This window comes from Gymnoscopelus microlampas (genome assembly GCF_963454915.1).
Source record: "Gymnoscopelus microlampas genome assembly, chromosome: 20".
NCBI classification, from domain to species: domain Eukaryota; kingdom Metazoa; phylum Chordata; class Actinopteri; order Myctophiformes; family Myctophidae; genus Gymnoscopelus; species Gymnoscopelus microlampas.
In genome coordinates this window covers 36765864-36792392 of record NC_139957.1, presented here as the reverse complement: position 1 = coordinate 36792392, position 26529 = coordinate 36765864, and the positions used below count along the sequence as shown (strand labels likewise).

The 26529-nt window shown below is 40.3% G+C and overlaps 4 protein-coding genes across 6 annotated transcripts; 3 read left to right on the top strand and 1 right to left on the bottom strand.

Annotated features, from left to right (window-relative positions):
• Nucleotides 1–5847, top strand: ppie (peptidylprolyl isomerase E (cyclophilin E)). The gene is made up of 10 exons (XM_084044868.1): nucleotides 1–66; nucleotides 1180–1278; nucleotides 2851–2894; nucleotides 3063–3089; nucleotides 3319–3400; nucleotides 3523–3626; nucleotides 3769–3892; nucleotides 4031–4216; nucleotides 4899–5041; nucleotides 5612–5847. Exons 1-10 carry the CDS (start codon nucleotides 36–38, stop codon nucleotides 5678–5680), a joined length of 909 nt encoding a protein of 302 aa, XP_083900994.1. The 5' UTR covers nucleotides 1–35; the 3' UTR covers nucleotides 5681–5847.
• Nucleotides 5848–7783: 1936 nt separating this feature from the next.
• On the top strand, nucleotides 7784–10399 carry LOC311035606 (gap junction beta-4 protein-like). Of its 2 annotated transcripts, none has more exons than XM_084043905.1 (2): nucleotides 7784–7919; nucleotides 8705–10399. In XM_084043905.1, exon 2 carries the CDS (start codon nucleotides 8738–8740, stop codon nucleotides 9536–9538), a length of 801 nt encoding a protein of 266 aa, XP_083900031.1. In that variant the 5' UTR covers nucleotides 7784–7919; nucleotides 8705–8737; the 3' UTR covers nucleotides 9539–10399. The 2 variants fall into 2 exon arrangements, with proteins under 2 accessions (XP_083900031.1, XP_083900032.1); XM_084043906.1 differs by having other exon boundaries at nucleotides 7806–7919; nucleotides 8641–10399.
• A 3754-nt stretch (nucleotides 10400–14153) lies between these two features.
• On the top strand, nucleotides 14154–17660 carry gjb3 (gap junction protein beta 3). Its single transcript, XM_084045280.1, has 2 exons — nucleotides 14154–14302; nucleotides 15495–17660. Exon 2 carries the CDS (start codon nucleotides 15558–15560, stop codon nucleotides 16425–16427), a length of 870 nt encoding a protein of 289 aa, XP_083901406.1. The 5' UTR covers nucleotides 14154–14302; nucleotides 15495–15557; the 3' UTR covers nucleotides 16428–17660.
• Nucleotides 17661–18488: 828 nt separating this feature from the next.
• On the bottom strand, nucleotides 18489–23796 carry hmgcl (3-hydroxy-3-methylglutaryl-CoA lyase). Of its 2 annotated transcripts, XM_084045429.1 has the most exons (10): nucleotides 23781–23796; nucleotides 23444–23652; nucleotides 23248–23340; nucleotides 22612–22719; nucleotides 21940–22035; nucleotides 21432–21580; nucleotides 21274–21337; nucleotides 20635–20823; nucleotides 20163–20288; nucleotides 18489–19879 (listed from the first exon to the last, which is right to left on the bottom strand). In XM_084045429.1, the coding sequence occupies exons 2-10, from the start codon at nucleotides 23549–23551 to the stop codon at nucleotides 19778–19780; spliced, it is 1035 nt and encodes a 344-aa protein (XP_083901555.1). In that variant the 5' UTR covers nucleotides 23552–23652; nucleotides 23781–23796; the 3' UTR covers nucleotides 18489–19777. The 2 variants fall into 2 exon arrangements, with proteins under 2 accessions (XP_083901555.1, XP_083901556.1); XM_084045430.1 differs by lacking the exon at nucleotides 23781–23796 and having other exon boundaries at nucleotides 23444–23668.
• Nucleotides 23797–26529: the final 2733 nt, after the last annotated feature.

Genomic DNA, 26529 nt, shown 5'->3' with positions numbered 1-26529 from the left:
TGCCGAGGTTAAAGTTGAAACGTTTTCAATTCAACATGGCGGCGACCAAACGAGTGCTATATGTTGGTGAGACAATTTAAAACATTTCTTTACCAACAAACGTTTAAAGCGTGTCTTTGCCTAAGAAACATGTAATACACGTTACATTGCATACACGTTTTATTCAGAAATCTGGTTTTCTATCAGGCTTTCTTTGAGATTACGAGGTTCACCTATAGTTGTTTCTTTCTACGTTGTTGCGCCGAAGCAGTGATGGAAAAAGTACTCACATGTTTTTGTAAAAGTATCAATAATACTGCAATGTAGAAATACTCTGTTAAATAAAAAATGTACACGAGTAAAAGTACAAAAGTATTGGTATCAAAATGTACTCAATTTACTTAAAGTACTAAAAGTAGAAAGTACTCATTCATTATGAATGTCCAATTTCACAGAATGTCCCATTTCACAAGTTTTCAAATGTATAAAAAATATTTTGAAAATAGCAGCTCTACAAGCTCACAATGCGTTGCATCGCGAGCTTGTAGATGTGCTATTTTCAGATGGCCCAAATGAATATAGGGCTGAAGTTAATGTATATTTTGTAATAATCAAAATCTGCAAAGTAACTGGTAACTAAAGTTTTCAAATAATTGTAGTGGAGTAAAAAAGTACAATATTTGTAGTAAAGTAAAAGTATTGAAAATTGCAAATAATGTGGAATTATGGCTGGAATAATATGTTTATTAATTAGTATTTATTAGTTTTAATCATTATGATATAATAGCTGCATTACGACTTCTTCAAGGACCCCCAGGGGTCCTTGAAGAGTTTGTTCTTATTTGTTGTCTGTATTGTGGACCCTACCAGACATGCATTTTGCTGCTTCTACCTTTTGGGAGTAGTGACGAATAAACCTTCATTCCAGGGGTTTCCAGGCGGTTTCCAGGCAAACAATATTAATACAGCATCACAATCATTTTAACCACTTTGTCCATATTTTATACGTTGGCGATTCAAACATTGCAGATCTATAAGCTCGCAGTGTGTCACTGTGTGCCGTGAAGTGATCTTGTACATCTGCTACTTTTGAGCATTTTTTAATTCACAGTCGATACAGTTAAACTAGTATGGGATGCCCTTCTTTCGAGATAACAAAAATGATGTATTTATGTAAGATATTTATTGTGTTTGTGACAGGTGGTCTGGCAGAGGAGGTGGATGAGAAGGTGATGCATGCAGCATTCATTCCATTCGGTGACATCACAGACATTCAGATTCCGTTAGATTATGAAACGGGTAAGATCAATTAGTTATGTTATATAAGTGTGACAAGTGGTGTACTATTTGTGCATGCAACACCCAATAACAATAATAATTATGATGCATCAAACTTGTATTGCCACTTTTATAGATACATGTTTTATAGATTTATAGAAAGACAAATAACATCCAAGTTGGCATCTCTCTTTTGGGCATGTCATTATAGGCAAAACCTCTCAAAATCTAAATAAAATGTTGACATTTATGGAGATTTCTGAAAGTGTAAAATAGGGCATAACTGGTTAAAGTGAAAAACAAATGCATAAATGATGGCTACAAAGTAAAACTGCACCATGACTGAACCATCCTTGTACCTTAGTTGTGTGTTAAATGTTATGTTGGGTGTGAATTGTTTCGTATTGCACTGTTTGTTCCTGTATGAAAGAAAAGGCATGAGTCTTACTCTATCTGCTTTTGCTACAACTACCCTACTACTACCTAGCTATGCTGAATAAAAATAATAAATACAAAGTAAAACTGTAAAAGAGACAGTTACAAATGGAATGTTAAAACAATAAAGGGAGGGAAATGTGGAGTTTTGAGGATGAGTTTAAAAGAATAGAGGGTGGGGGGCTGCGGGCTGCTTTCTTGAGGTTTGGGAGTGAGTTCCACAGGGAGTTGGAGGGAACTGAGGCCCCTTTTCCACCAAAAGAACTTTGGTTCTAGCACTGGTTCTGTTACAGAATCTTGGAACCGTGGTGCTTTCACAGAACTGGCTTACGTTTCCACCAGTTTTAAGCACCTGTTTTAGACGACATAGCTGAATGGTTAGAGAGCCCGCCTGTGGAGCAGGAGTCCCCAATTGCCCCAGTTTTGATTCCAGGCCTGGCCAGCAATGTGTTGAATATAATCGGTCGAACTGTCCATTTCATGGGGGAAATTCAATCGACAATGGCAGATACAGTTTCCCTTTTCTTTTTTTTATATGATGATTTTTCGCTTGCTTTTGCCATTTGTTTATATCGCTTCTGCATCTTCTAACCTGTCCACACGCCCACTTTGGTTCCCAGTTCAGGTTAAGAAAAAAAAAGTATTTTTCAGTGCTTTTTAGGAGGTTTGGCATCCCCGGACCTGAAAGAGTGGGAGGGGACATACTGTAATGGTGGAGGAGGTCGAAGAGGTAGGGGTGGAGCGAGGTTGTTTGAGGGCCTTGTAGGTGGTGAGGAGTATTTTGAGATGTATTGTGTCGACTGGGAGCCAGTGAAGTTGACGACTAGCGTGATGTGTGGTCACTGTCACATAAATCACAATGGCAAAAGTGTCACTATGTCCTACAATGCAGGCTCAGATCTAATATGGAAGTCATGGCTGAAAAACGTCCGTGCTGACAGCCACAATCTTTGGTTTGGTGACTTGATGACACTTATTGCTATGGATGGATACCATAACCAGTGCATCTTCAAGTTCACATGAAATAAATCATCATCAACATCCTCACATGGATTGATTACTCTCGCATGACTTTTTGTTGTAGATTGTTGTGTGTTTGCTAAAACCTACACTGTGTACTTTATTTTTTATTATCTCTCTTCATTTGTTATTTTTCAGAGAAGCACAGAGGATTTGCCTTTATTGAATTTGAGCTGGCAGAGGTAAGTTACAGCAGCTACAGTGTGAAGTGACTTATGATGTTGTGTAGATTGCCACCTTGTGGACGTTGTAGGTAACAGCTTTGTCATATCACAGGTTATGAAAAGGTGTTTGTGTTTTATCTCGCTGTGCATTTATGCATTTCTCTTTATGGATGTTGTCTTCCATAGGATGCAGCGGCTGCCATTGATAACATGGTGAGTTGATGTTACCTGACTTGCTTAACCCATTTAGACCTGATGCCGATTCTATAAATATCTTCTAAATCAGTTTTCTGAAAGAAAATTATGTTGCTTGTTGTATCAGTGGTACTCAAACTTTTTCATGTCAAGCACCCCCAAAATTATATATATTTGGCCGCGGACACACATACGTGTAGAACTTCGAGCTAAGAAATGACATTGGGCCTCTGCTGTTTCTCCCCAGAATGAGTCTGAGCTTTTTGGACGAACAATCCGGGTAAACATCGCCAAACCTATGAGAATCAAGGAGGGCTCTTCCCGACCAGGTGATCAATTATAGTATTAAGTATAGATGTATACAGTGTTACTGACTGACTGGACTGGATCTACATCTAAAATCTAAAAATCTCTAAAATCTGACCTGACTCTCTCTGTCTTTGTCCCTCAGTGTGGTCCGATGACGACTGGTTAAAGAAATTCTCTGGAAAAACGGCAGAGGAGGCTGAGACGGAGGAGTCCGCTGGGGGAGGCGCCAGTACGACGACGCAAGATGTGAGACTGCAGTTTTTTCCCTTGTGTGTTGACATGATCTGTCTTGGGGGTCATGAATTAAAGCTTGCACAGGCTCTCGAAGACATGTTGTTATGGTCTGCTAGAGATGGTGATATTATTGTTTTATTGTTTTTGTTGCCAGGGTGAGCCCCCAGCTAAGAAGGGCAGAGTCAACCCTCAGGTCTACATGGATATCAAGATTGGCAACAAGCCAGCAGGGAGACTTCGATTCCTTCTTCGAGCTGACATCGTTCCCATGACTGCAGGTCTCTTTCTCTCTATTTAACACAGCTTTCCGTAAGAGTCTTCCAGAAGGTAGATGTGAATGAATTGTTTGGGTAATAACGGGTTGTAGCAGGCCTGATGAAGGCACACAAATGAAAAGGGGTCTTCTTTTCTTCTAGAGAACTTCCGCTGCTTGTGTACACATGAGAAAGGCTTTGGGTTCAAAGGCAGCTGCTTCCACCGTGTTATCCCTCAGTTCATGTGTCAGGGAGGGGACTTCACCAACCACAACGGAACCGGCGGCAAGTCCATCTATGGTCGCAAGTTTGATGACGAGAACTTCGTCCTCAAACACACGGCTCCAGGTGAGACCCGAGTTGATTAGGTGCACACTAATATCCCAATTACTGGTATTAATCAGGTTATGGCAATAATTTGGTTTTATTGCATGTTTTTACATGCATACATTAGTGTGATTTACAGCAATAACACAGGTTTACGCTCTAAAACTCAGTTTCTTTCTTGGGGAGAAAGCCTTTACATGTCCAGCTAACCCATTGAAACCGGGAAAGCATCTGTCATTTTAGATTTTAACCATTATTTTACACTTTGGCTATTCAAAAATAGCAGATATACAAGCTCAACTATGAGCTTGTAGATCTGCTGTTTTTGAAAAATAATTATAAAACCATTTACCATTTTATTTTTTTAAACAAATCTTTCAATATATATATATTTTTTTTTAAAGGAAGCATTTTTAACTGTAATCTTTGCTTCTGGTTGTCTCTGGAACAAAATATTTTGAGATGGGGGTTGGTGGCCAAATTCATATCATTTTGGGGGTCCTTCATATGAAAAGATTTGAGAACCACTGACATAGAAACAACATAGAAGGTTTTTCAGATTTTTTTTCTGATTTTGGAAATCAGATATATTTACATGATCATTTTGATATCCAGAATATTGCCTAAATTAGGGTAAGATATGGTTGTGTGTGTGTGTATCTCCCAGTATTAACTGGACTGTGCTTCTCTTTTGGTCGTGTAGGACAGCTCTCCATGGCCAACTCTGGTCCAAACACCAATGGTTCTCAGTTCTTCATCACAACGGACAAGACGGACTGGCTTGATGGAAAACATGTGGTGTTTGGCGACCTGATAGAGGGCATGGATGTGGTCCGTGCAATGGAGGTAAGATCTGGTGTCTGTTTATCAGTGGTTCCCAAACTTTTTTAGCTCGAGACCACATCCCCAAAGAGAGAAATTAGATTTCTCCCCGAGACCCAAACTAGTGAAAATAGAAGATCTACAAGCACACAATTATTTATGGAATTCCTTGGATAATTTAGTATTTAATAGTAATAGTAACTTTTTTTTAATTTGTTGTAATTGTAATTAATTTGCATTTTTATGTTTTACTCTTTGGAAATAATTTTAAATAATTGTTGGAAACAAAGGGGAAAAAAACGGGTATCTACTCGCGACCCATAAAAAGGTGTCTGCGACCCACTAATTGGTCCCAAACCAGTGTTTGGGAAACACTGTTTTTCAATAATCATCACAATTGATGCTTAGTATGATGCTTGCATGATTAGTAATTGAAACCTTTGTATGTACATTTTATTCAGACACCTATTCACAATCATTGTGTGAGTGTATGTACTGTTGATAGCAGGAAATGTTCAAATGTACAAGTAATGGAGGTCACTTCCAAAGCTACGGTCTTGTAATCCTCTGCTTGACCCTGTCTTGTATCCGTAGGCTCAAGGAGCAAAAGATGGCAAGCCCAAGCAGAAAGTGATCATCTCTGACTGTGGAGAATATGTATGAATGAAAACCGTGGAGAATATGTACAGTATGAATGAAAACCGTGTGTGTGTCTGTGTGTGTGTGTGATGACAGATGGGAAGTGGAGTTTTATGTTTCTACTCCACTTTGAACTTGTGTTCTCTGTCATGTAAATATTTCAATAAACCTTTTTCTTTTTTTATTAAGAATTGGAACCAAATTGTATCTTTCTCATGACTGGTGTGCAGGTTATTTTCTTCAGTGTAATGTCAAATGTGTCTTTAAAATTGCCAACAATTTGAATATATTTGACGGGGATTGCAATATTTTCTATCATCAGTTTGAGATTGTGTGTGTGGTGGAGTGTCCCGTCGATCCGACAGTTGAGTAGACAGGCAGTTATTTGCTCTTAGCGTAGCCCTATCCCTGGGACACACATTCTTCCACAGATACTGCAGGGGGGGTTGACCTGTGTTGAGGTGTGAGAGGTAAAAACTCCATGGGACACACATTCTTCCACAGATACTGCAGAGGGTTTTGACCTGTGTTGAGGTGAGAGGACACCTTGATGTAGGCCTAATGTTAAGGATTTTCTTCCCCATACATTTATGAAATTGCTGAAAAATATGTTGGTGCTGAATGTAAATCTGGCAGGCCATCAACAGCTTTTCCTCTGATTCCACACATTGGCATGAAGAGCTTAAACATAAAATAAAATTGTCAGTGGCTGATATAATTGTACAACAAGAGCTATTATACTAAAGACAATATTTGCTTCCTTTTATCTTAATATGACATTCCAAACAGGTAATTGAGGTCACATCCAAAGGTAAAGTCTTGTAATCCTCCTCAGCCTGTCCTGTTTACAATAAGGCTCAAGCAGAAGGCATGTGTGGAGAGGAATTTAAACTAATCTTTGGGTGGCATGTGTTCTACCTACCCCTCATCATGTTCTTCAAAAAACATAACCAGAACCAAATTGTGTCATGGTGTGGCTATTTTCTACAGTGGACCAAATGTAATTTAACTATCTATCTATCTATCTATCTATATTCTTGACTAGAGTAAAGACCCAGCGTTGGCATATCTGTTGACTGTCATCTGTTATGGAGATGATTATATTTTGTCTAGCATACTGTACATTTATCTATTTACAGAAAAACAAGTTGGTCCACACTGTACAGTATGCAGTGTTAACGTGCATTTGTAACAGACTGTACAAATGGAACCGTTCTATTTGTACACTGTCATATTAAAGCTGCAATCCGTAAGATTTAGGTCTGACCTACCTTAATAATAGTCAACACTCCTTTGTGGTATATGTCACTGATATTTGCATACACAGTGAAATTAAGTATCTGCATTTAACAGGAGCAGTGGGCGCGGGGAGCAGTTAGGGGACAAGTGTCCGGATTGGAACCCTGCATTTCAACCATGGAATCCCTGTTTGGCAGGGTTGTATACTGAGTCCATGGGCTCCTGGGCCATAGACTGCCCTCAGGACCACCACATAAATGCAAACAACACCTGTTCCACAACCAGCTTATGCATACCTTGAATGTACACTCCACACAAATGCCTGTATATGAAACCAAACACAAGTAATATTAATTATTATTTAATACCAGTATTGATTTTTTTTGCCATCAGCAATTTACAGCTTCTGAAATTATTTTCTGGAGGGCCCCTGGGCCCAGCAAGACCCTTCAAAGATCTATCTCTGCTGCTCGGTCAGAAGAGATATTGCGCTCATGAGCTTCAGACAGTATCCTACTAATTGTCAACCAGTGTCCTACCTGTCATTTCTCAGAGGACAGTGGAGATGGGGAGACCAGTCAGACGACCACCTCCAGCCACGGATACAGGATAGGTGGGCACAAGGGTCATATGGGCACCAAAATTGGCTATTTTGTCCAAAATGTTAAACAATTAAATATTTATATATTTTTTTCATTTTGGGGGAAAAATGCCATTTTAACACCGTGGCCGAGGTGCCCACCTTGGTGCCCACCTATCCTGTTAGATTATTGTTCCCGGATTGCAGCTTTAACACAATGGATTTGTATGAACGGTTGAGTGGAGAGGTACAGGCCGGGTTGCCACACCTGGACAGACAGGTCCGTACGAGCGACTCAACATGCGTGTCTCTGCATCAACTCCACCCACTGCGCCTCCTCCGTTCGTTGTTGAGAAACTCCTGAGATTCTCCTCGGGTCGGATCGGTCTGCTCTCTGTTGTCTGTTCCTCCGCTTCCACACATCGGCACGAAAGAGCGTATTTTGTAAGTATATTAAAGGAGATCCACATTGGCTGTTATATATTGTACAACATTTGTTGTTATTTGCAACATTTTGGCAACGTTGGTTTATGCCTGGATACATAGTATACGCGCTATTACGCATGGAATGTAGGAATACCAAAACGCTTGCCCCAAAACACAGTTGCCCCGGTGCAATTCAAATCCGGTATTCATCTGGTTCTGGTATTCCTAGACGTAACCTCAGTAAACTATGTCTAAACCTAACCTTATTCCTAAACCTAACCTAGGTAAAACGGTGCCAAAAAAACGTAACATTATTCCTAAACTTAACCTCAGTAAAACTATGCCTAAACCTAAACTTATTTCTAACCTTATCCTCAGTGGGCTAGCGTGTTTTGGGGCGAGGCTTCTGTTTACCGAATGTAAAGCCAGTATCTCTAGCACAGCATTAGTCTGAACAAAGCTGATTGATTGTTTGTTTGTTTGTTTGTATGTATGTATGTATGTAGCCTATATGTACGTATGTAGCCTATGTGTGAGTCTTATTTTGTGAATTAAAGTGAGACAACAACTGTTTTCTAATCTTTACTAAATAAATAATTTGTTTAAAAGAAGCCAATTGCATGTTTGCAAATGTTATACTAATTTCTTTGTTGGTTTATGAGGAGATGTAAACAGACACACATAACCACATGTATCCAGTCCTGTCTAACATTACTTACCCATTTCTTTCTTGGCGTAGCTTATTAAACACCAGAGCTTTGACTGTGAGGTTAAATTGCGACTGTATTTCATCTGTCTTCCAGAAGAGGGAAGGCAGTCTGTGAGTCAACCTCACCATGAACTGGGCATTCCTCCAGGGCCTCCTCAGTGGAGTGAACAAGTACTCCACAGCTTTCGGACGTGTTTGGCTCTCCATAGTTTTCCTCTTCAGAGTGATGGTGTTCGTTGTGGCTGCAGAGAAGGTCTGGGGTGATGAACAGAAAGACTTCAAATGCAACACGGCTCAACCGGGCTGCCACAATGTCTGCTATGACCACTTCTTCCCAGTTTCTCACGTACGGCTGTGGGCCCTGCAGCTCATCTTCGTCACCTGTCCCTCTTTCCTGGTGGTGATGCACGTGGCCTACAGGGAGGACCGCGAGCGCAAAAACCGCCTCAAACACGGCGAGAACTGTCGCCGCCTCTACAAAAACACGGGGAAGAAACGTGGAGGCCTGTGGTGGACCTACGTTCTGACCCTGGTCTTTAAAATCGCAGTGGACGTCACCTTCGTCTACCTGCTCTACCGCATCTACGAGGGCTACGACTTCCCCTCGCTCATCAAGTGCGAGCAGAAGCCGTGTCCCAACGTGGTCGACTGCTTCATCGCCCGGCCCACCGAGAAGAGGATCTTCACCATCTTCATGGTGGTCACCAGCCTGGTTTGTGTCCTGCTCTCCTGTTTCGAGATCCTCTACCTGGTCGGCAAACGCTGCCGCGAGTGCTTCACCGCTGTGCACCACTCGCGCGGGTCGCGCCAGGTCATGGCATCGGCCAGTGGGCAGACTGGAAACCTGGTGGAGGCGAACACTCTCAAGCTGACAGGGAAACGTACACCTGACACACCGGCCCCTTCGTACAGTGTGGCCATCGCTTAATACCCACCCCGACGGGGACCAAAGACTTTATGAAACTTTATGAGGAACGAAGGCAATGATCGGCCTATGGAGTTGACACCGTCTTTCTCCACCTCACAGGCACTTCTCTTTGAGACTTGTCAGACATATAGTATGTCTGCTCAAAGACTGAATTAATGAATCGATTTGCTATAATCACTATTGCTTTATAATAGTGTTTATTGCCACATGATTTAACCAAATGAACCCTGGCGTCCCTATTCTGGGGCAAACATTTAGCAAAAATTGCAGATCTACAAGCTCATGCCGCGTTTTGAGCTTGTAGATCAGCTGTTTTTGCTCAAAGGATATGGTAGAGGGAACTACCGTATTTAGTATAGAGCCCTGTGGAACCTCGTTTGTAGAGTTTGAGTTCTCAGTTCAGCACATAAAAAGAAAAGCAAGTAGATGTGATGCGATGAGTGTGAGAATTGCCTCTGGGTTTGATTACAGTAAAATCAAACAAGTCTAAATAAGCCCTCCATCTGAAGATTCGTACAAATACAAGCGTATTAAATGAAATATTTGTTCACTGCCACACCTCAAACAGTGTCACTGTGTTTTGTTCAATATTTTTTTAACTAAGGCATTTGAAGTCAGACAACTTTAAAGGTTAACATCATAATACGTTTTCCATCAGATATCCACAATTTAAAGAGGCTCAAAAGACTGTGCTTGTCACATAGAGCATCTAATGTGACTCAGTGTGCCTAATGTTTCAAGTCTGAGCAGCTGGTAAGACTCCTGTAAACACATTTGTTTATGTATATCAGGATGTGTATGTTTAAGGAGCAGCGTTGCTGCACATGTTTTTTTAACAGCAAGTTTTCATTAAAATATAATGTTTAAAATGGTTTTGTACACATTGTTTTGTGTAACTGCTTCTATTTGACGAGACAGACAAACAGACAAGATCTGGGGGCATAATTGTATTTATTTGCCACTGATGATGGTTCAATCATGACGTTTTTGTGTATAAAATTAAGATAGACACCAATCTGTCTTTGGACAAAGGTTTACATTATAATCCACAGTGTTAATTTATTTGTTACTCAAACCATTTGTACACTCGACAATTGAACCTCTGTACTAGTACATACAAGTCCTTTGTCACGAACCTTCAATTTTCATGATTTATCAAGTAATGAACAACAATTCCTTTTAGAACGTAGATGTACGTTGCTGTAAGATTACACACCTTAATTGTTTAGGTTGGTATTTTCATAAAAGCAGAGGTGGGGTTACCCACCCCCGTGATAGATTCATTTGTCATTGCTGACGATGAGACCCACCCAGTGGAGGCATTTGACCTGTGTCACTACTGTAAGCACGTTAGTGATTCTTCTGTTTCCATGGGGATATGCACTACGATAATAGACATTACTGTGTAGCAAAGGGTGAAGTTGAGGCTTTAGATAAAAGTTTGTGTTGAATCAGTATGTATAAAACATGCTGAGTTCTTGTTCCACTTCAGGGTTGTGACTTTGTCCGTCTTTTACAATCTCAGAATTAAGTTAACACTGAGGATTTTGCTTTGTGGGACAAGTGGAACGGGACTTAAGACCTATACTTAGACATATGAATAGCAAAACATAGCTTATCTACAAACTGCAGATTAGCTATTTTATTTTCCTTTTCAAAAATGTTGATGTTTTCACCTATAATGAAATGGCCAAAATAGTGATTCCAGGTTGAATGGGGTTAATGCCCAGGGCTCTTTTATATCTTCCAGCAGAGAATGTAAAGCAGTGCTCACCATTCCACTGCTTCAAATGTCACTTTTTTACTTCAGACTGGCTGGTTTGATTTGTGAATGTCGACTATCACCTGCCTGGGGTATTCTATTCTCTTCAGTACATGATTTCCAGTCTACTTGAGCCACGTGCAGACCGTGAAAAAGATTGTCTCTTTCCAGTGCTGTGCTTGGATCTGCGTGCTGAAACACGCAGCTCAGCGGGGGTTGAGTCATGGGGTGAATTCCTTCAGGTGCGCCCCGGCAAACTGCCTGGACCAGTTCTTCATTTTGGAGAAGGAACTTTCCACCCTTCCTTGCCCACTGTGTTTTTCTACGCGAGTTTTAACTCCAGTTTGTGTTGCCAAGGAAGATATTGTTTACATGTGCATGATGAGCCTCATGCCAAAAAGAACCTTTCCTGAAAAACTAAAGTACAGTTAGTAATCCGGGACAATGTCTGTGGGAAAAACTGTAAGGCTGGCAGCAACATATTGGAAGGACATTTTTTCTTTTTCTTTGAACATGAATAATGTAATATGCAAATTGCTAATGAAAAGAGTTCAATTATTTGTTCACAGATAAATTAGAATATGTGGAATCTTATTTGGCTCCCACACCATAAGGGTGTAGTAGACAGAAAACATGACTATAGCCTAAACATGAGGAATCTGGGTTTATATGCTGAGATAATGTGAACATTTTCAACAGAAACAGTTTTATACAAAAACAGTAACATTATAGCTTATAATATGTGTTGTACAATATAGGACTTAAGTGGTTAACAGTCTGATAAGGACTGGGTTTCAGCAGATCACACCCATGTACTTGAAGCTTAGTGATTTCAAAGAGTGCCATTATGAGCCACATTATACACTCTTTTCATCCCTGTTACATAAGGTCCTTGCTTGGTGCTTTGTTTGAGTGTGAATAGAGAACACAGCTACACTGAGCTGGCATGTTCTGGCATGGCATTATAAACAAGCAGATGTTTTAATGTTCCCTCCACTGAAGAATGTTATGGTTGTAGTCTGCAAACACAGGTCACCACAGAAAGAAGTTAGTCCTGCTGTAGTAGGCCTGCATGGGCAGAAGTGAAGCACAAATACAGCAAAACTGTTTTATTGTGAAAACCTCATGGGAAAACTTATCTTCCACGTGTGAAAGAAGGTTTGGTTGTAAAAGTGGGTGGGATGGATGGATAATGGAGATTGTAGTGCACCTACAATGTGCATGGATGGGTGGTTTCAACATTGTTATTCACTGCTTTACATGGAGGTGAGACAATTGCAAAAGACACATTAAATGATACTTCTAATGTTGTTTCCTGCTGCAGTCTTGCCAGTAAACACCAAAGTTTCAAAAAGAATCTGCAAAGCACAAATACAAGACGAGTGTATATAAACAATGGGATACTACTGAGCTGGAAGAACAGGTAACGCGATAAGGAGTCTAGGCTCGATGAAAGGCTCTGAAACTGATCTCAGTAGCCTACTCTCCGCCCATCATGGCACTTGGCACCCTTTCCTCTCTCTCTCTCCCCGTAACAGCACAGATGTTATCTACTAGAGAGATACATGCACTCACTCTCAGTGGTGTAAAGTAACTAAGTACATTTACTCAAGTACTGTACATAAGTACAATTTTGAGGTATTTTTTTTACTTTCCAATTTCTACTCCACTACAATTAATTGAAAACTTTAGTAGTGGATTTTGATTATTATTACAAAACATACATTAACCACTTATATACATTTCGACTATTTGAAAATAGCCGATCTACATTGTGAGCTTGTAGATCTGCTATTTTCAAAAGATGTTTATACATTTGAATACTTGCAATGGGACATTATATGTGGGACTCTATGGACATTCTGCATAATGAGTACTTTTACTTTTGGTACTTTAAGTACATTTTGATGCCAATACTTTTCTACTTTTACTCAAGTAAATTTTGAATTCCAGACTTTTACTTGTAACAGAGTACTTCTACATTTCAGTATTGATACTTTTACTTAAGTAAGAAATGTGAGTACTTTTTTCACCACTGATCTAGAGAGATACATAGGCCTACACACACATCGAGAGTGACGAATTGAACAAACTGCAAAACGTTTGCCCACGTCCAGGGTGTGTCTGCCCGCCTCTGACGTGAATGAACGTCTTCCAGATCAGAACACGTTGAAACAAGAAGAGATGTTCAGTGGAGCCTTCCCTTGAGAACTGCGGTCAGGGGCGGGCGGGGGGGATTAGGAATGTACACACAAACAGGCCCAAACATTGCCCACAATTGTTTGAGCTTTATTTATCACAATTAACGCAACATCCACAGGAAATCCACAGTGTTCAATTTATCATTTTTTTTTTTTACTCTGAGAGTGCACAAATGTAGGCTTGGACCAAGACTATCATAGATGTATTGTATTGAGTCTGACTTTTACTTTCGTATATCTATTGATATAGTCTTGGGCTTCAGTGAAGGTTCAGTGCACTCTGGGGGTGCAGCCAATGACTACCATAGATACATAGCAAATGTCAAAATCGATAAAAAAAAAAAATACATCTTGATCCAAGGCTAGCACAAATGTAACCATTTGTGTGCACTCTGAACGAATTAGGTGGATTTTACTGTCATTACGCACACATGTCCAGAGGCTTTGATCGCAACTCAGTTGGACAGTCAATTCAGTTATTTCCATCAGTGTATCGGGCGTGCGAAAACTGCGAATATGAGAGAGAGAGAGAGAGAGAGAGAGAGAGAGAGAGAGAGAGAGAGAGAGAGAGGGGGGGGGGGGGGGGGGATAACATCTGGGCGTTTTAAAACACCATTCTTCTTTAAACCACACCCACAGGCAAACCTTACGGCGCGTCTATCGACGGCAGTGTTCTACCTGTAGACTGGTCTGGAGGTGATTCTGATCGTAAAAGGAACTAAACTCTATTTTTTATTATTAACGAGTCATTAAAACAACACTCCCGTGTCTGTGAACCGACGATGGAATGATATTACTTTGGTAAGTGGATATATCAACTTTTGAACTGCGGAGTTGAGGTGCGCAAAGTTGTGAGTTTAATAGTTTTTTTAAATACAAAAATGTCCAGGACTGACTATCCTTGACACAGCAACCTCATCAAAACGAGTTTTGTTCGCAATCTATTATAACAGTGGGTTTCAACCCTTTTCATATCAAGGTCCATTATGTATTCGGCATTTAAGCCACGGACCAACGGTTGATGAAATTTAGCCTCTCGATCAGACCCAAAACTTAGAATATGTTGTTATCGTTGGATAAGAATAAGATCCACAATTCCATGCTGTATTGATGTTGTAACTTGTACCACAGGAGAGTTATATATAATAACAGGCAAACGTTGATCAAAATAACTATTCTTTAATTAAGTAGGCCTAATGCAGATGTTTAACAATAATTTAACTCTTGAGAGCGTAAAATGAAACCAAATGGACCCCTAAGGGTTTCAATTTACACTCTGAAGAGTTAAAGATCTATAAGGGTCCATTTGGTTTCCAACTCTCCATCATTTAGCTGAGGACCACCTGGAACCCCCTGAAGGACCACTGGTTGAGAACCACTGTGTTATAATATAGCCACAGACAGCAGGATGAGGCTAGGGGGTTCATATCTAAATGTGTAAAACACCTCATATCCTGGCTGTGCGGGTAAAGTTGATTTGACTCATTATGTAATGCCGATTTCGGATGTCTTAGATGTTTTATTGTCACAAATATATGCCAAGAGATCTAAAGATAATCTACATAAGATCTTATAATTCAATATGTAAATAAATAGACCACCAAAGTAAATATAGTTTAAAATAGTTTAAAAGTAACCTTTTGACTTCACATTTATGAAACTTGTGTCTTTCATGGAACATTTAATCTGAGGCCTACTCCACCATAATTCCACCACTGTGCTGATAAGTGTGTGTGTGTGTGTGTGTGTGTGTGTGTGTGTGTGTGTGTGTTGTGTGTGTGTGTGTGTGTGTGTGTGTGTGTGTGTGTGTGTGTGTGTGTGTGTGTGTGTGTGTGTGTGTGTGTGTGTGTGTGTGTGTGTGTGTGTGTGTGTGTGTGTGTGTGTCATTTCACTGTTGGCATCTCTGGTGGGACTGATAGTGTGACATCAGCGTGGCTCCATGTGATCAACCAAATCAACTCATGGCCACACTTTGTTTCTCTTCCTTTTACAGGTTTTCAGGTAAACTACAACCAGCGACAGAAGCAGTTGAGACAGTTGACACCCAGCCCAGATTATGGACTGGAAGACCTTCCAAGCCCTCCTCAGTGGAGTCAACAAGTACTCCACAGCATTCGGCCGGATATGGCTGTCCGTGGTGTTTGTGTTCAGGGTGATGGTGTACGTGGTGGCGGCGGAGCGCGTGTGGGGAGACGAGCAGAAGGACTTTGACTGCAACACCAAGCAGCCCGGCTGTGCCAACGTCTGCTACGACCACTACTTCCCCATTTCCCACATCCGCCTGTGGGCCCTGCAGCTCATCTTCGTCTCCTGTCCCTCCTTCATGGTGGTCATGCATGTGGCGTACCGGGACGAGCGCGAGCGCAAGTACCAAGTCAAGCACGGCGAGAACGGCACGAAGCTTTACAAAAACACGGGGAAGAAGCACGGCGGCCTGTGGTGGACGTACCTGCTGAGCCTCTTCGCCAAGACGGGCATTGAGGTGGCGTTCCTCTACATCCTCCACCGGATCTACGACAGCTTCTACCTGCCCCGTCTGGTCAAGTGTGACGTAAAGCCTTGCCCCAACCTGGTGGACTGCTACATCGGCCACCCTACTGAGAAGAAAGTGTTCACCTACTTCATGGTTGGCGCCGCGGCCCTCTGCATTGTGCTTAACGTCTGTGAGATCATCTACCTCATCTCCAAGCGAGTCGTTCGCTGTACGAATAAGTTGAAGCGGCGTAATCGCCGCTTGGCCGTGCATCACGGTGATTACAAGGACGACTCTAGTTCGGACAACTTCAACAACATTCGCATGTCGAGACTAGAGCTGAAGGAAACACCTCCCACCTTCAAGTCTGCATACAGGCCATCGGCCCTAAAACTATCGCAGGAGTTGCGGGCCTCTGCCCCTAACCTGACTTTGCGTGATGAGAAGTGCTAAAGCCAAACTTTGGGAAAGGTATGAGAGCTTGGCTTAGAAGTTCATTAAAGACTAAAGAACCGGATCGGAGCTCTATGAGATTCTGGCGAACCTTAGAGGCTGCCATGCCCTGGTGAAGCTCACAGCTGGATTTATCCTGAGTGTTGCTATATTAAGTTATTCTCAGACCTGTTTTACAAGTCAGTATCCACAATTTATACAAGGAGTCAAATCTGATGTGTCAATATTACGCCACATTCTGTTCTGAAACAATAAAGGACTTCACCCCAGCCTTTATATGAACATTCCAGCGAAGATGTCTGGCCAGGTCTAGGAGTTGAGGCATGGGAGGGGAGGCGACAGTTAGATGGAAAGACTCAGTCATGGACACGGAGGCAGGTATTCCGGACACACCTGTGAGAGGTATTCACCCACACAGCCAATCCTAACTGCAGCGTGTCCAGGCGCTCTTTTGTCTTTAGTATTACAACAAACACGTATTCAGTGAGCACTTATAGCAGAAACTTCCTGTTCACAAGCACTCTTGATGAGCTGTTTCGTTCCTCATCATCAAGACACAACTTGCCTCAGAATGACAAATAACATTTACATGGACGATGATTGTTTCAAGTCTACAGAGATTAGTAGATGTTATGCCTGATTTATATTTAGTGGTATGATGGCGTCATGCTCTGAAAATAGTTGATCTACATACTCATTATCCTCTGCGGATGCAATACGTTGTGAGCTTGTAGATCGGCATTTTTCAACACGCGACACCAGCGTGCGATGGAGCATAATTCAAGCATAACATTTCACCTTGGCATTAACTGTCTTTTTTTCATTTCCTTCAATGAAATTATTACAGCACAAAACGATACACATATCTAACTTGTATGTCTTTATCTCAAGCCTCCTCACGCATGTGCTGGGTCTCAGGTTTATACTGCACAGCCACTCTTATGTACATAGACTGCCTGTGTTTTGACGTGCTTGTACACAACCTTTCCCCATTTAATTCCACTGTTGATTTAAACAAGGCAAAAGGAATGCTGCAGTTTAATTCTGCCATATTGGATAAGCTGGAGCACTACAGAGGAAGAGATGAGACAAACATTATGGCTCATTGAACTGTGATGTCATCTGATGGACACACATCGCCCACAGTCATCATCAGTCAGTTGGAAACGTCATCCTTGGTGGCGCAATCAATGTTTATAACTGATTTTTTTTATAAATAAAGTGTTCAAAGTATCACCAGGATTTGTGCTTTTTGTGTCATATCAGTCAAATATATTCTAGGATCATTTTTATTGTAAGCTAATTCCAGAACTGCAGCATGGTTCCATCTCAAAACAAATGTTAAACTAACTCAATGCACAAATCATTTGAGACATTTGGATCCATAGCTAGCCATCTAGATTCATAACACCTTTTTGTGATCAAATACACTGATGTATGTTACTAAGTTTACATTACAAACACATTTGCATGTCCAGTGATGACACCTGACACCATCTATCTGTTAATTTGTTGGGGGGCTCGATTTTTACTTTCACCTACAGGCTTCAATGACATCTTGAATGACTCACCTACTGATATTCTCAAGTCTCCGTCAATGCATATCTTCAAGTTCCTGTGAAATACTGTGAAAGGATTTCTGTTTTGTTAGCGACAATGACATTTTTGTCCCGTTTTTCAGTTCATAGATGTTTAGTGATCTGGGTGTTGAAAGCAATAAGAATCTCAGCCCACCAGTTGGGCTTGTTTATCAGGTTTCAACAAGGTGTGGAGAAGCAAACACTTTAGTAAGATTGTTTGCTCGTAATCAATCCTTTCACAGCAATACAGATCGTTGGGAGCATTTTACGATCATACTGCTAATGTTCGATTATGATCTGTGCAAAAAAGCTGCTCTAATAGTTATGCTTGTATACAAATCTACAACAATGGCTTAATACGTTTCATGTAATACACTCATTTGCCTTAATTTGTAGGATGCTATATATATTTAGAAACAAGCTTAGTGTTGTTATAATAAATGAATATTATCATATGAATGATACAAAAACAGACACTAAACCTCTTTAAAATAGTTTATTTGTCATTTCTTTTTACATTTTCCATCCATACAATGAATACAAATCATAATGCAAGAACTAATATTTTACAACAAATATTTACTCATTCACAAAACCACAACAAAAATGAAACTTATTCAAGAGAAAAACAAAACTAATATATTATGATATCAGTGGAATGCCAGCCACAACATCCCAATTTAAAAATGCTCTCACTGATTCTCAGAGAAATGTGCCTAAGTTCATATGAATTATAGTGAGTTGGAATTTATTGATGCTCCCAAATCAAAGATAATACATATTTTATAATGATAAATAATGATCTCTTAATACAGAGGGTTATGAGTAAAAACAAAAACAAAACATGTTTCCCCCCATTCTGTGATTTTTACAGCCCAAGTGTTTTAACCATCTATTGGCCATTGCTACTGCACAGTTAAATCCTGGGTGTTAATTTAACTCTGAGAATGGACAAATGGGACCAAAGAGACCCATAAGGGTACGTTTGGCTCAACTTGTCTACTCTCAGTTAAACTAAAACTATGGACTTTACAGTGTGTCTGATGATACAAGGGTGTGATAAATCCTCAGGCTCAGATCAAACAGTGCAACTGAGCAACCTCAAGGACGCTCTTAATACCACAATGCGACCAACAGCACCCGAGGAGTCCAGCACTCCTCTGGTTCACAGCTCAGAGCGTTTGGCAGCCAAACGCCAGGGTCTTCGAGTCACCGCAGACCCTCTATTTCAGCCCCATGAAATCACAGACAAATCAACAGAACCAGCATCAAGCCACCGTTGTTGACTTCATCATTTTACGCCCTATAGAAGTTTAAAATATAGGCTAACTGTATAGTTTAGTAAAATACCCAGGTAGAGAGGACGTGTAGCTCCCACAGGATAAAGAGGGTTGTAAAAACCAACAGGGCTATTAGAATGAGTTGTTTTGGCTATGCTTGGATACATAAAAATTAAGTAGGAAAAAAAAAAAAAAAAAAGTACACTGGTCAAGACATAAGGTTTGACAGGCATGATCGGTATGACTTAATATCCTGTACATAAGGCACCGTTCCAGCACGGCTTTCATAGCCCGTTACCAAATAGAATGTTTATCACTTCAAGGTTAGTGCGTGTACCTAAGCCTAAAGGCTTTCTACTAGTAGAGGTTAAATCAAATAAAATCCAAGATGAAATGGAGAGCTTATAATAAATTAAAGGCCCAGGAGGTGGATGTGGGTTTTGTCTGAGGGATGGCTGGAAAAAATAACCAGACAGAAACTGACTGACTGTTAGAGCTTGCAGGAGGCCTGGGCCACCTTGGAGCTGGTCTTCCTGTTGAGCGAACGACAAATGAATGCTCCCGCGTCCATCAGCTTGGGCAGGTCCACTCCCTGAGATGCAGAGACATACACAAAGCAAACACAAAGTCAAAAAGAAGCATTGTCAGAATTTCTCAAGAAATGTCAAAAATAGCGATACCATTGTACAACTAACTATAATAGGGTTTAAGTACAGAGTTAAAACACAAGACAATAACACTAATCCTAGAGATTAGACCAACAAATACAGCGTAAACATAGGTAACAATGATGATGATGGAACTACACAGGAAGTAGAGAAAATGTGCTAAATGACGCTATGAAAGAGTAGGTGTAGGTTTGGGAGGAGCCTCACCGTGTGAATGCCCAGTCCATGCAGCATGTAGACCACATCCTCTGTAGCCACGTTGCCGGAGGCCCCCTGAGCGTATGGGCACCCGCCCAGTCCAGCCACTGACGAGTCCACCACACTGACACCCATCTGTCAGTGAAAATATGAATACGTTATATGATGTTCATGCGCACCCGTGAAAGTAGTTTTTTAACTTACCGCACTCCCAAATGGAAATATTACAAAGTTTTTAAACATTTGTGAATATTTTGTCTATAATTACACGCCCAAAATAGTTTGAAAGTAGTTAGCACATTTCTAAACACTCTTTGGAATTACATCTGGTTGAAATGTTGCTAATAATCAGGGTAGGTTGTGTGTGGATATATGCGAAAAATATTTTATCCAGCACCTGGCCTACTTACGTTTTGGATGGGGAACTTGCTATTCCTTGTGTTCAAATAACTATAATCAGAGGTACAGGCATGCGACTAACCTGTAAGGCTATGAGGATGTTGGCCAGGGCCTGACCGTAGGTGTCATGGCAGTGGACCGCAAGAGCACTGACTGGCACCTCCTTGGTGACCACCTCCAGCATCTCCCTCATGCCCCCTGGGGTGCCAACTCCTATCGTGTCCCCTAAAGAGATCTCATAGCAGCCCATGGAGTAGAGGCTCTTTGCCACCTGGTGATCAGGGTAGGAGTAAAACCATTAATCAGTAAATTGAAAATGTATCAAATTAAATGATAGCAGTCGAATAATCAGTCGAGTATTATGTCATGTAAATATGTCTCAACTTCCAAATTGTGAATGCTTATTGTCTCTGTTCCATATTATACAATGAAAAGTTATGCTTTTACCTGCTGGATAAACATAGAGCAATTTCAATGTCAATGTCCGTTTGGGTTCAGTAACTTAAAAATGTGGCGAAATTAGGAAATTAAGTTAATTATGAAATAAAAAAAATAGGTGAAATTAGGTAATTAAGTTAATTATGAAGTCTAGAATCACAATGATTAATCAAAACGTTGAAGAAACAATCGACAGATCTATTGAAATAAAGCGAACCTAAAAATTGCTCACAGTGCTATTTTATCCAAAGAAGGGAAGAGATAATGTCACACCCAAACTCACATGTGCTACTTTTTCAGGTGCCACCTTGCCTTCATATGGACATCCTAGCACACACGACACATAGCTGTAGGAATAAGAAACATAGATGAGGTCATTCTGGACAACAAAAAATAAATAAAATAAAATAAAATAAGTCAAATGGCACATACTAATCTTACCCTCTTACTGGCACATTAGCCCCTTTAGCAGCCTTCATCACCTCCTCAAAGCGCTGCAGACTCTCATCCACAGAGCAGTTGATGTTCTTTTTGCTGAACAGCTCCGATGCAGCACCAAATATGGCAACCTCCGAGGCTCCTGCCTTAACCTGCAGGAATTGAAAGATGGAAGGTTTGAGTTTGGCGTTTTTTTTTTAAATTAGCTAGATGTAATAATAGTGTAGCATGGTAAAACCATCCCGGTTGCGTGAATTAACATTAGCATGTGTCTGCAGAAGACACATGATAATGTGAATTTATGCGACCAGGATGGTTTACCAATAATAGTGAAGATTAACTATAATCATTAAGCAGGGGACATTAAACATGGATCCCTGAGGGTCGAGAACTACTGCTCTACCAAAGAGCTTAGTTTTATTCATTAAAATAAGACATTTCATTAATTAAAATAAGTTCCAGAGTGTAGCTTTAATGATTGGCATGTGTGCTGGAGATGCATGGCACTCACGGCTGCTTGGAATCCCTTGAGGTTGGGGGTGAGGACCGGGTAGGAGACACCAGGCTTCCTACTGATGCCCTTCATCACCTCCATCTGGTCCGCCATCTGATGTTCCACAAAGAAAAAAACACAGAAAGACTGAATAATGAACACTGGAGGTGAAATGACCAGTGGTGGAAAAAGTGCTCAAATGTTTTACTTAAGTAAAAGTATCAATACGGCACTGTAGAAGTACTCTGTTACAAGTAAAAGTCCGGAATTCTAAATTTACTTGAGTAAAAGTACAGAAGTATTGGCATAAAAATGTACTTAAAGTACCAAAAGTAAAAGTACAAAAATGTTTGAAAATAGCCTATGTATAAAATAGGGCTAAAGTGGTTAATGTATGTTTCGTAATATCATAATTTATATCTGAAAACAAACTAGTAACTAAAGTTTTCAAGTAATTGTAGAGGAGTAAATGTACAATATTTGCTTCTGAGATGTAGTGGAGTAGAAGTAAAAGTATTGGAAATACTCCAGTAAAGTACAAATACCTCAAAATTGTACTTAAGTACAGTACTTAAGTAAATGCACTTAAATGTAAATGTTACTTTCCACCACTGGAAGTGACGTGTATATACAATTGTCAGTTTCAGGCCTATTGTGTTAGAATCAGTGGAACAACCTCATCAAACCCACCTGTGGAACCCACTTGGGAGAGACAAAGCTGGTGGCCTCAATAACCGACAGCCCCGATTCTGACAGCATGTCAATCAAATTAATTTTGGTCTCAGCCGGTACAATGGTCTGTGGGGTGGGAGGGAGAGAGAACACTTGAACATCAGCAAATATTTGTCCAAGAGCATTGCATAACAGGACCCAAGCAGGATTACAACATTAATCAAGGTTCTCTATTCATTTGTAACTCTTCAGAGGATACAAATGTAAACGGTTTACAAACTGCCTGTAACCTCTCTTCTTAATGAATTGAATACACAGGACCACTATGGAAACAAGCCCCTAGGCTAGGGCTTTTTGTGTTATCCTTTTAACAATCATTGTAAACCGTACCTCTGTACAAACTGTTAATAAAGTATTAAATCAATAAGAGTTAAAGGTCTAGTTCACCCCCAAAAATGACTTTTTTTCTATCGATTTGTCAGCCCATGGCTATTTCTTTGTTTTTGTCACATTCCTAAGCCAATAATTTGATGAGCGGCAGCGGTTCCTCTGTAAGAGGCACAACAAAGAGTCTCCTTTGTGTCTCCATAGGGTGACTAATCGATAGATTGGGTGTACTATCTCTTTAAATTGTTAAGACATTTGTCAAGTTACCTTCTCATTCTGAAGACCATCTCTGGGTCCCACCTCCACGATCTTCACTCTCTCCGGGAGAGTCTTATTGTTGATACCTGCAGCCACAGCGACCTGTGCAGTTACATTTTAGTAACATTCGTTACATGATAAGTTACATTCACAGAAATAAGGGAATAATACATCTCAATCATAAATGCACACACAACAAACTTACCGACTTGGCAAACGCAGAGGAGCAGCTGAAGGCCAGACCCTGGTGACCCATGATGATCCTGGAGCTCCAAGTACTGTTTACATTGACGATCCTCCTGAGCGCCGCCATGCTGCTTCAGCCTTGATGTGACGAAGGGAAGGACCTCTACTTAAGGTAGATTTTTGTCTTCGTTTTTATTTTCACAACAGGTTCACGGGGCACCTTTCAACCTAAATAATAATAACTATTATTATTATGATTATGAAATACTACTCAAAGTCAAAGCAAAGCAAAGGGAACTGTCCGAGTCGAGTCTAGGGCCCGCCGAGAGAGCTAATGGTGAGGTGAGGTAACATACGTGAGAGCTGGTCTAGGAACTTGAAGGTTGAATGAGAAGTCGTGTCTTGGAGATAGAGTGGATTAGATACTGCAATACATCTGAACTCAAGGTGTGTGATGGCCACCGTTTATATAGTGCTTGTCTGGATGCTCGTGTCATCTCACTGATGACTGTCACGATGAGTCGGTTATATCTATATATGGAGTTTTACATTAGCATGATGTCAGGACTAGATTGACCAGAGTAGACTAATGTCATCATGATTTGACATCACATATTTTTTTTTTTTATAATTTTTGTCTTTGTATTATCTTTCCATGGCAAAAAAAGTACCTCACGCGACCATTCACGTGGTCTGCGGCTGGGCTGGGCTGTGCTGTGGTTTCATGCTGCCATCTAGTGGCGTAAAACAGCCACGGCACTGTCATTACAAAGTTTCCTAGCTGATTAATAACTTTACAGTTCCTTTCAGATAAAACTCTTGATATTTTATAGTTCAGCAACATCGAATGGGCTCAAAATACATATCATATATCCAATTTCTGTCCATTTAATTAATAGTTTTTAAGCACAGGGTATCCTAAGAAGAAACAACTGAGATGTCACTGAACGAACCAACCATGAAAACAAAAAACAAACCAACCTAATAATCCAAATGTGGTAGATTTTAGAACTTGTGCTGCTCAACACAGCGTGTCTAGGGGCTGATTTTTCTCCTAGTGGTGCTTGAAATGCACCAAAACAGTAAAAACCTGAGTGTTAATTTGGTCCATTGATCCAATGGCATTCCCTTGGTGAATCACCTGACTGGTTTGAGTTTCCTTGTGTTGGTTTTGAGGTCGAGACAGGTTTTAATTTTGGGTGAGCTTCTCTAGCCCATTGAACTCTACGGCCAATTCAAAACACACAGATGTCTCATATATTATTGGGACATTCTTGTATGGCATACATATCTAGACAGATAATGTTGCTCATAACAAATGCAAATGATGCACCTTAGGATATGTTTTTTAACAGTCATGACACACCTGTAGTTCACCACTCTCGTCTCGTCACACAAAGAACATGCTACTTTTTGAATTTGACTTACTTGTATATTTTGCATGACATAATAGTCTTCATACTATACAACTGCTTATTGCATTATGCTCCAGACTATAACACAGTTAATAAAAGCACAGTACATTACCATTTATGTTCATACTTTGATTATTTAAATACTTTCTATCTATGTAATTTAACATTTTGATTTAGGAATGTGGACTATTTTATAAACACTTTTATCACGTAGGCCTGATATATATCTCTCTTATATACAGATACACTAATGTCATTCTTTGTTTGTCTTCTTCTCTCTAAATCCACCATGGTTGTCTTCATTGTACCAAAAGGTGGCGACAAAGCACTTTTACTTGAGGGCCTTGAGGCTACTAGAATATGTACTGTAACTTTATGGAGAGTTTTGAAGTAATATCATTACTTCACTTGTTAATTTGCATACAATCGCAAACAATTTTGGCACGGTAACTAGAGAGATCATAATCATCATGTCATAAAATGTCTATTTGTTCCACAGTTTGCTGTGGGCGACCCTCACCCAGTGTAACATTTTCACAATTAATCATATCACTCCCAAGCTCACTCAATCACTTACGCCCTATTTTATACTTCTTCGTACGATGATGTCTTGAGGTGAAAATAGTAGATTTGCTATTTTAGATTTGTTTTTTCCTATATGACTTGCCAAGAATGGGGACACCGGGTTTAAATTGGTTAATGTACTGGTCTGGTTCTACAGTGGCCTACGGTCAAATATGTCATGAAATCCAGGACATATGATATAAATACTGCTACTGTACATAATGCTATGTAACACAGGAAAGAGGTGCCTGGAGCGCTTTTATCATTACTTCACATACCTGCAGTTAAAGTATGAGCTGCGTAGTTTCATGTTTCTGGTAATAGGACTGTTATTGGCTGCTGGCAATGACACAATGTGCCATTTCCCAGCTTATAGCTGCTGTTGTGATTTTTAAAATACATTCCATATAGTTTCTACCACCAGCTGGGCAGCCAACGGGGGCCCCAGTCCACTGTGTGAGGCCCTATGCATGTACTCTGCTTATATGGGAATGGCAGTCTTACATCATTGCACTACTTATCTATTTTGGTAACAGTACCTTTACTGTTACCTGTGCTCTCTCTGTGTTTCAACTTTTCCGCTGTCAATGCTATGACATGAATTTCCGTCCGGAGATCAATAAATGTTAATATCTATCTCATCTCACTTTTATTAAAGGACCAGCATTGTCAACCTTATCTTCATATAATTGGCCCTAACTAATGCTCAATATAAGATGGCAACATTTCTGTTTACTCGCTCTGTGTCTCCATGGTGGCATATTTCAGAAACCTTCCTACCAATGACATCATTGATGGGGATTCCAAGCAAATAGAAACTACAGACTTTATCTTCCTGGAAAGTTAGCATGCTGAAAAAAAGAAGCCATTGTTCTTGCATTCATTAAAAAAGAAAGAAAGTATGAAATCTGGTTTGAAATTAACTGCTTGTCAGGCCTATCTCTCTCCACTTGACATTAAAAGATGAAGTACATTATTGCTATAAATGTAGACTACAATTATAGCAATAATGTAGTGTACAACAACAAAGTTACCTTTGGAGAAACAGTTGTGTAACTTGGGTAAGGCACACTGGAGTCCAAATATGTATTGCTAGAAGTTACGGACACTTAGATAATTTACCTAA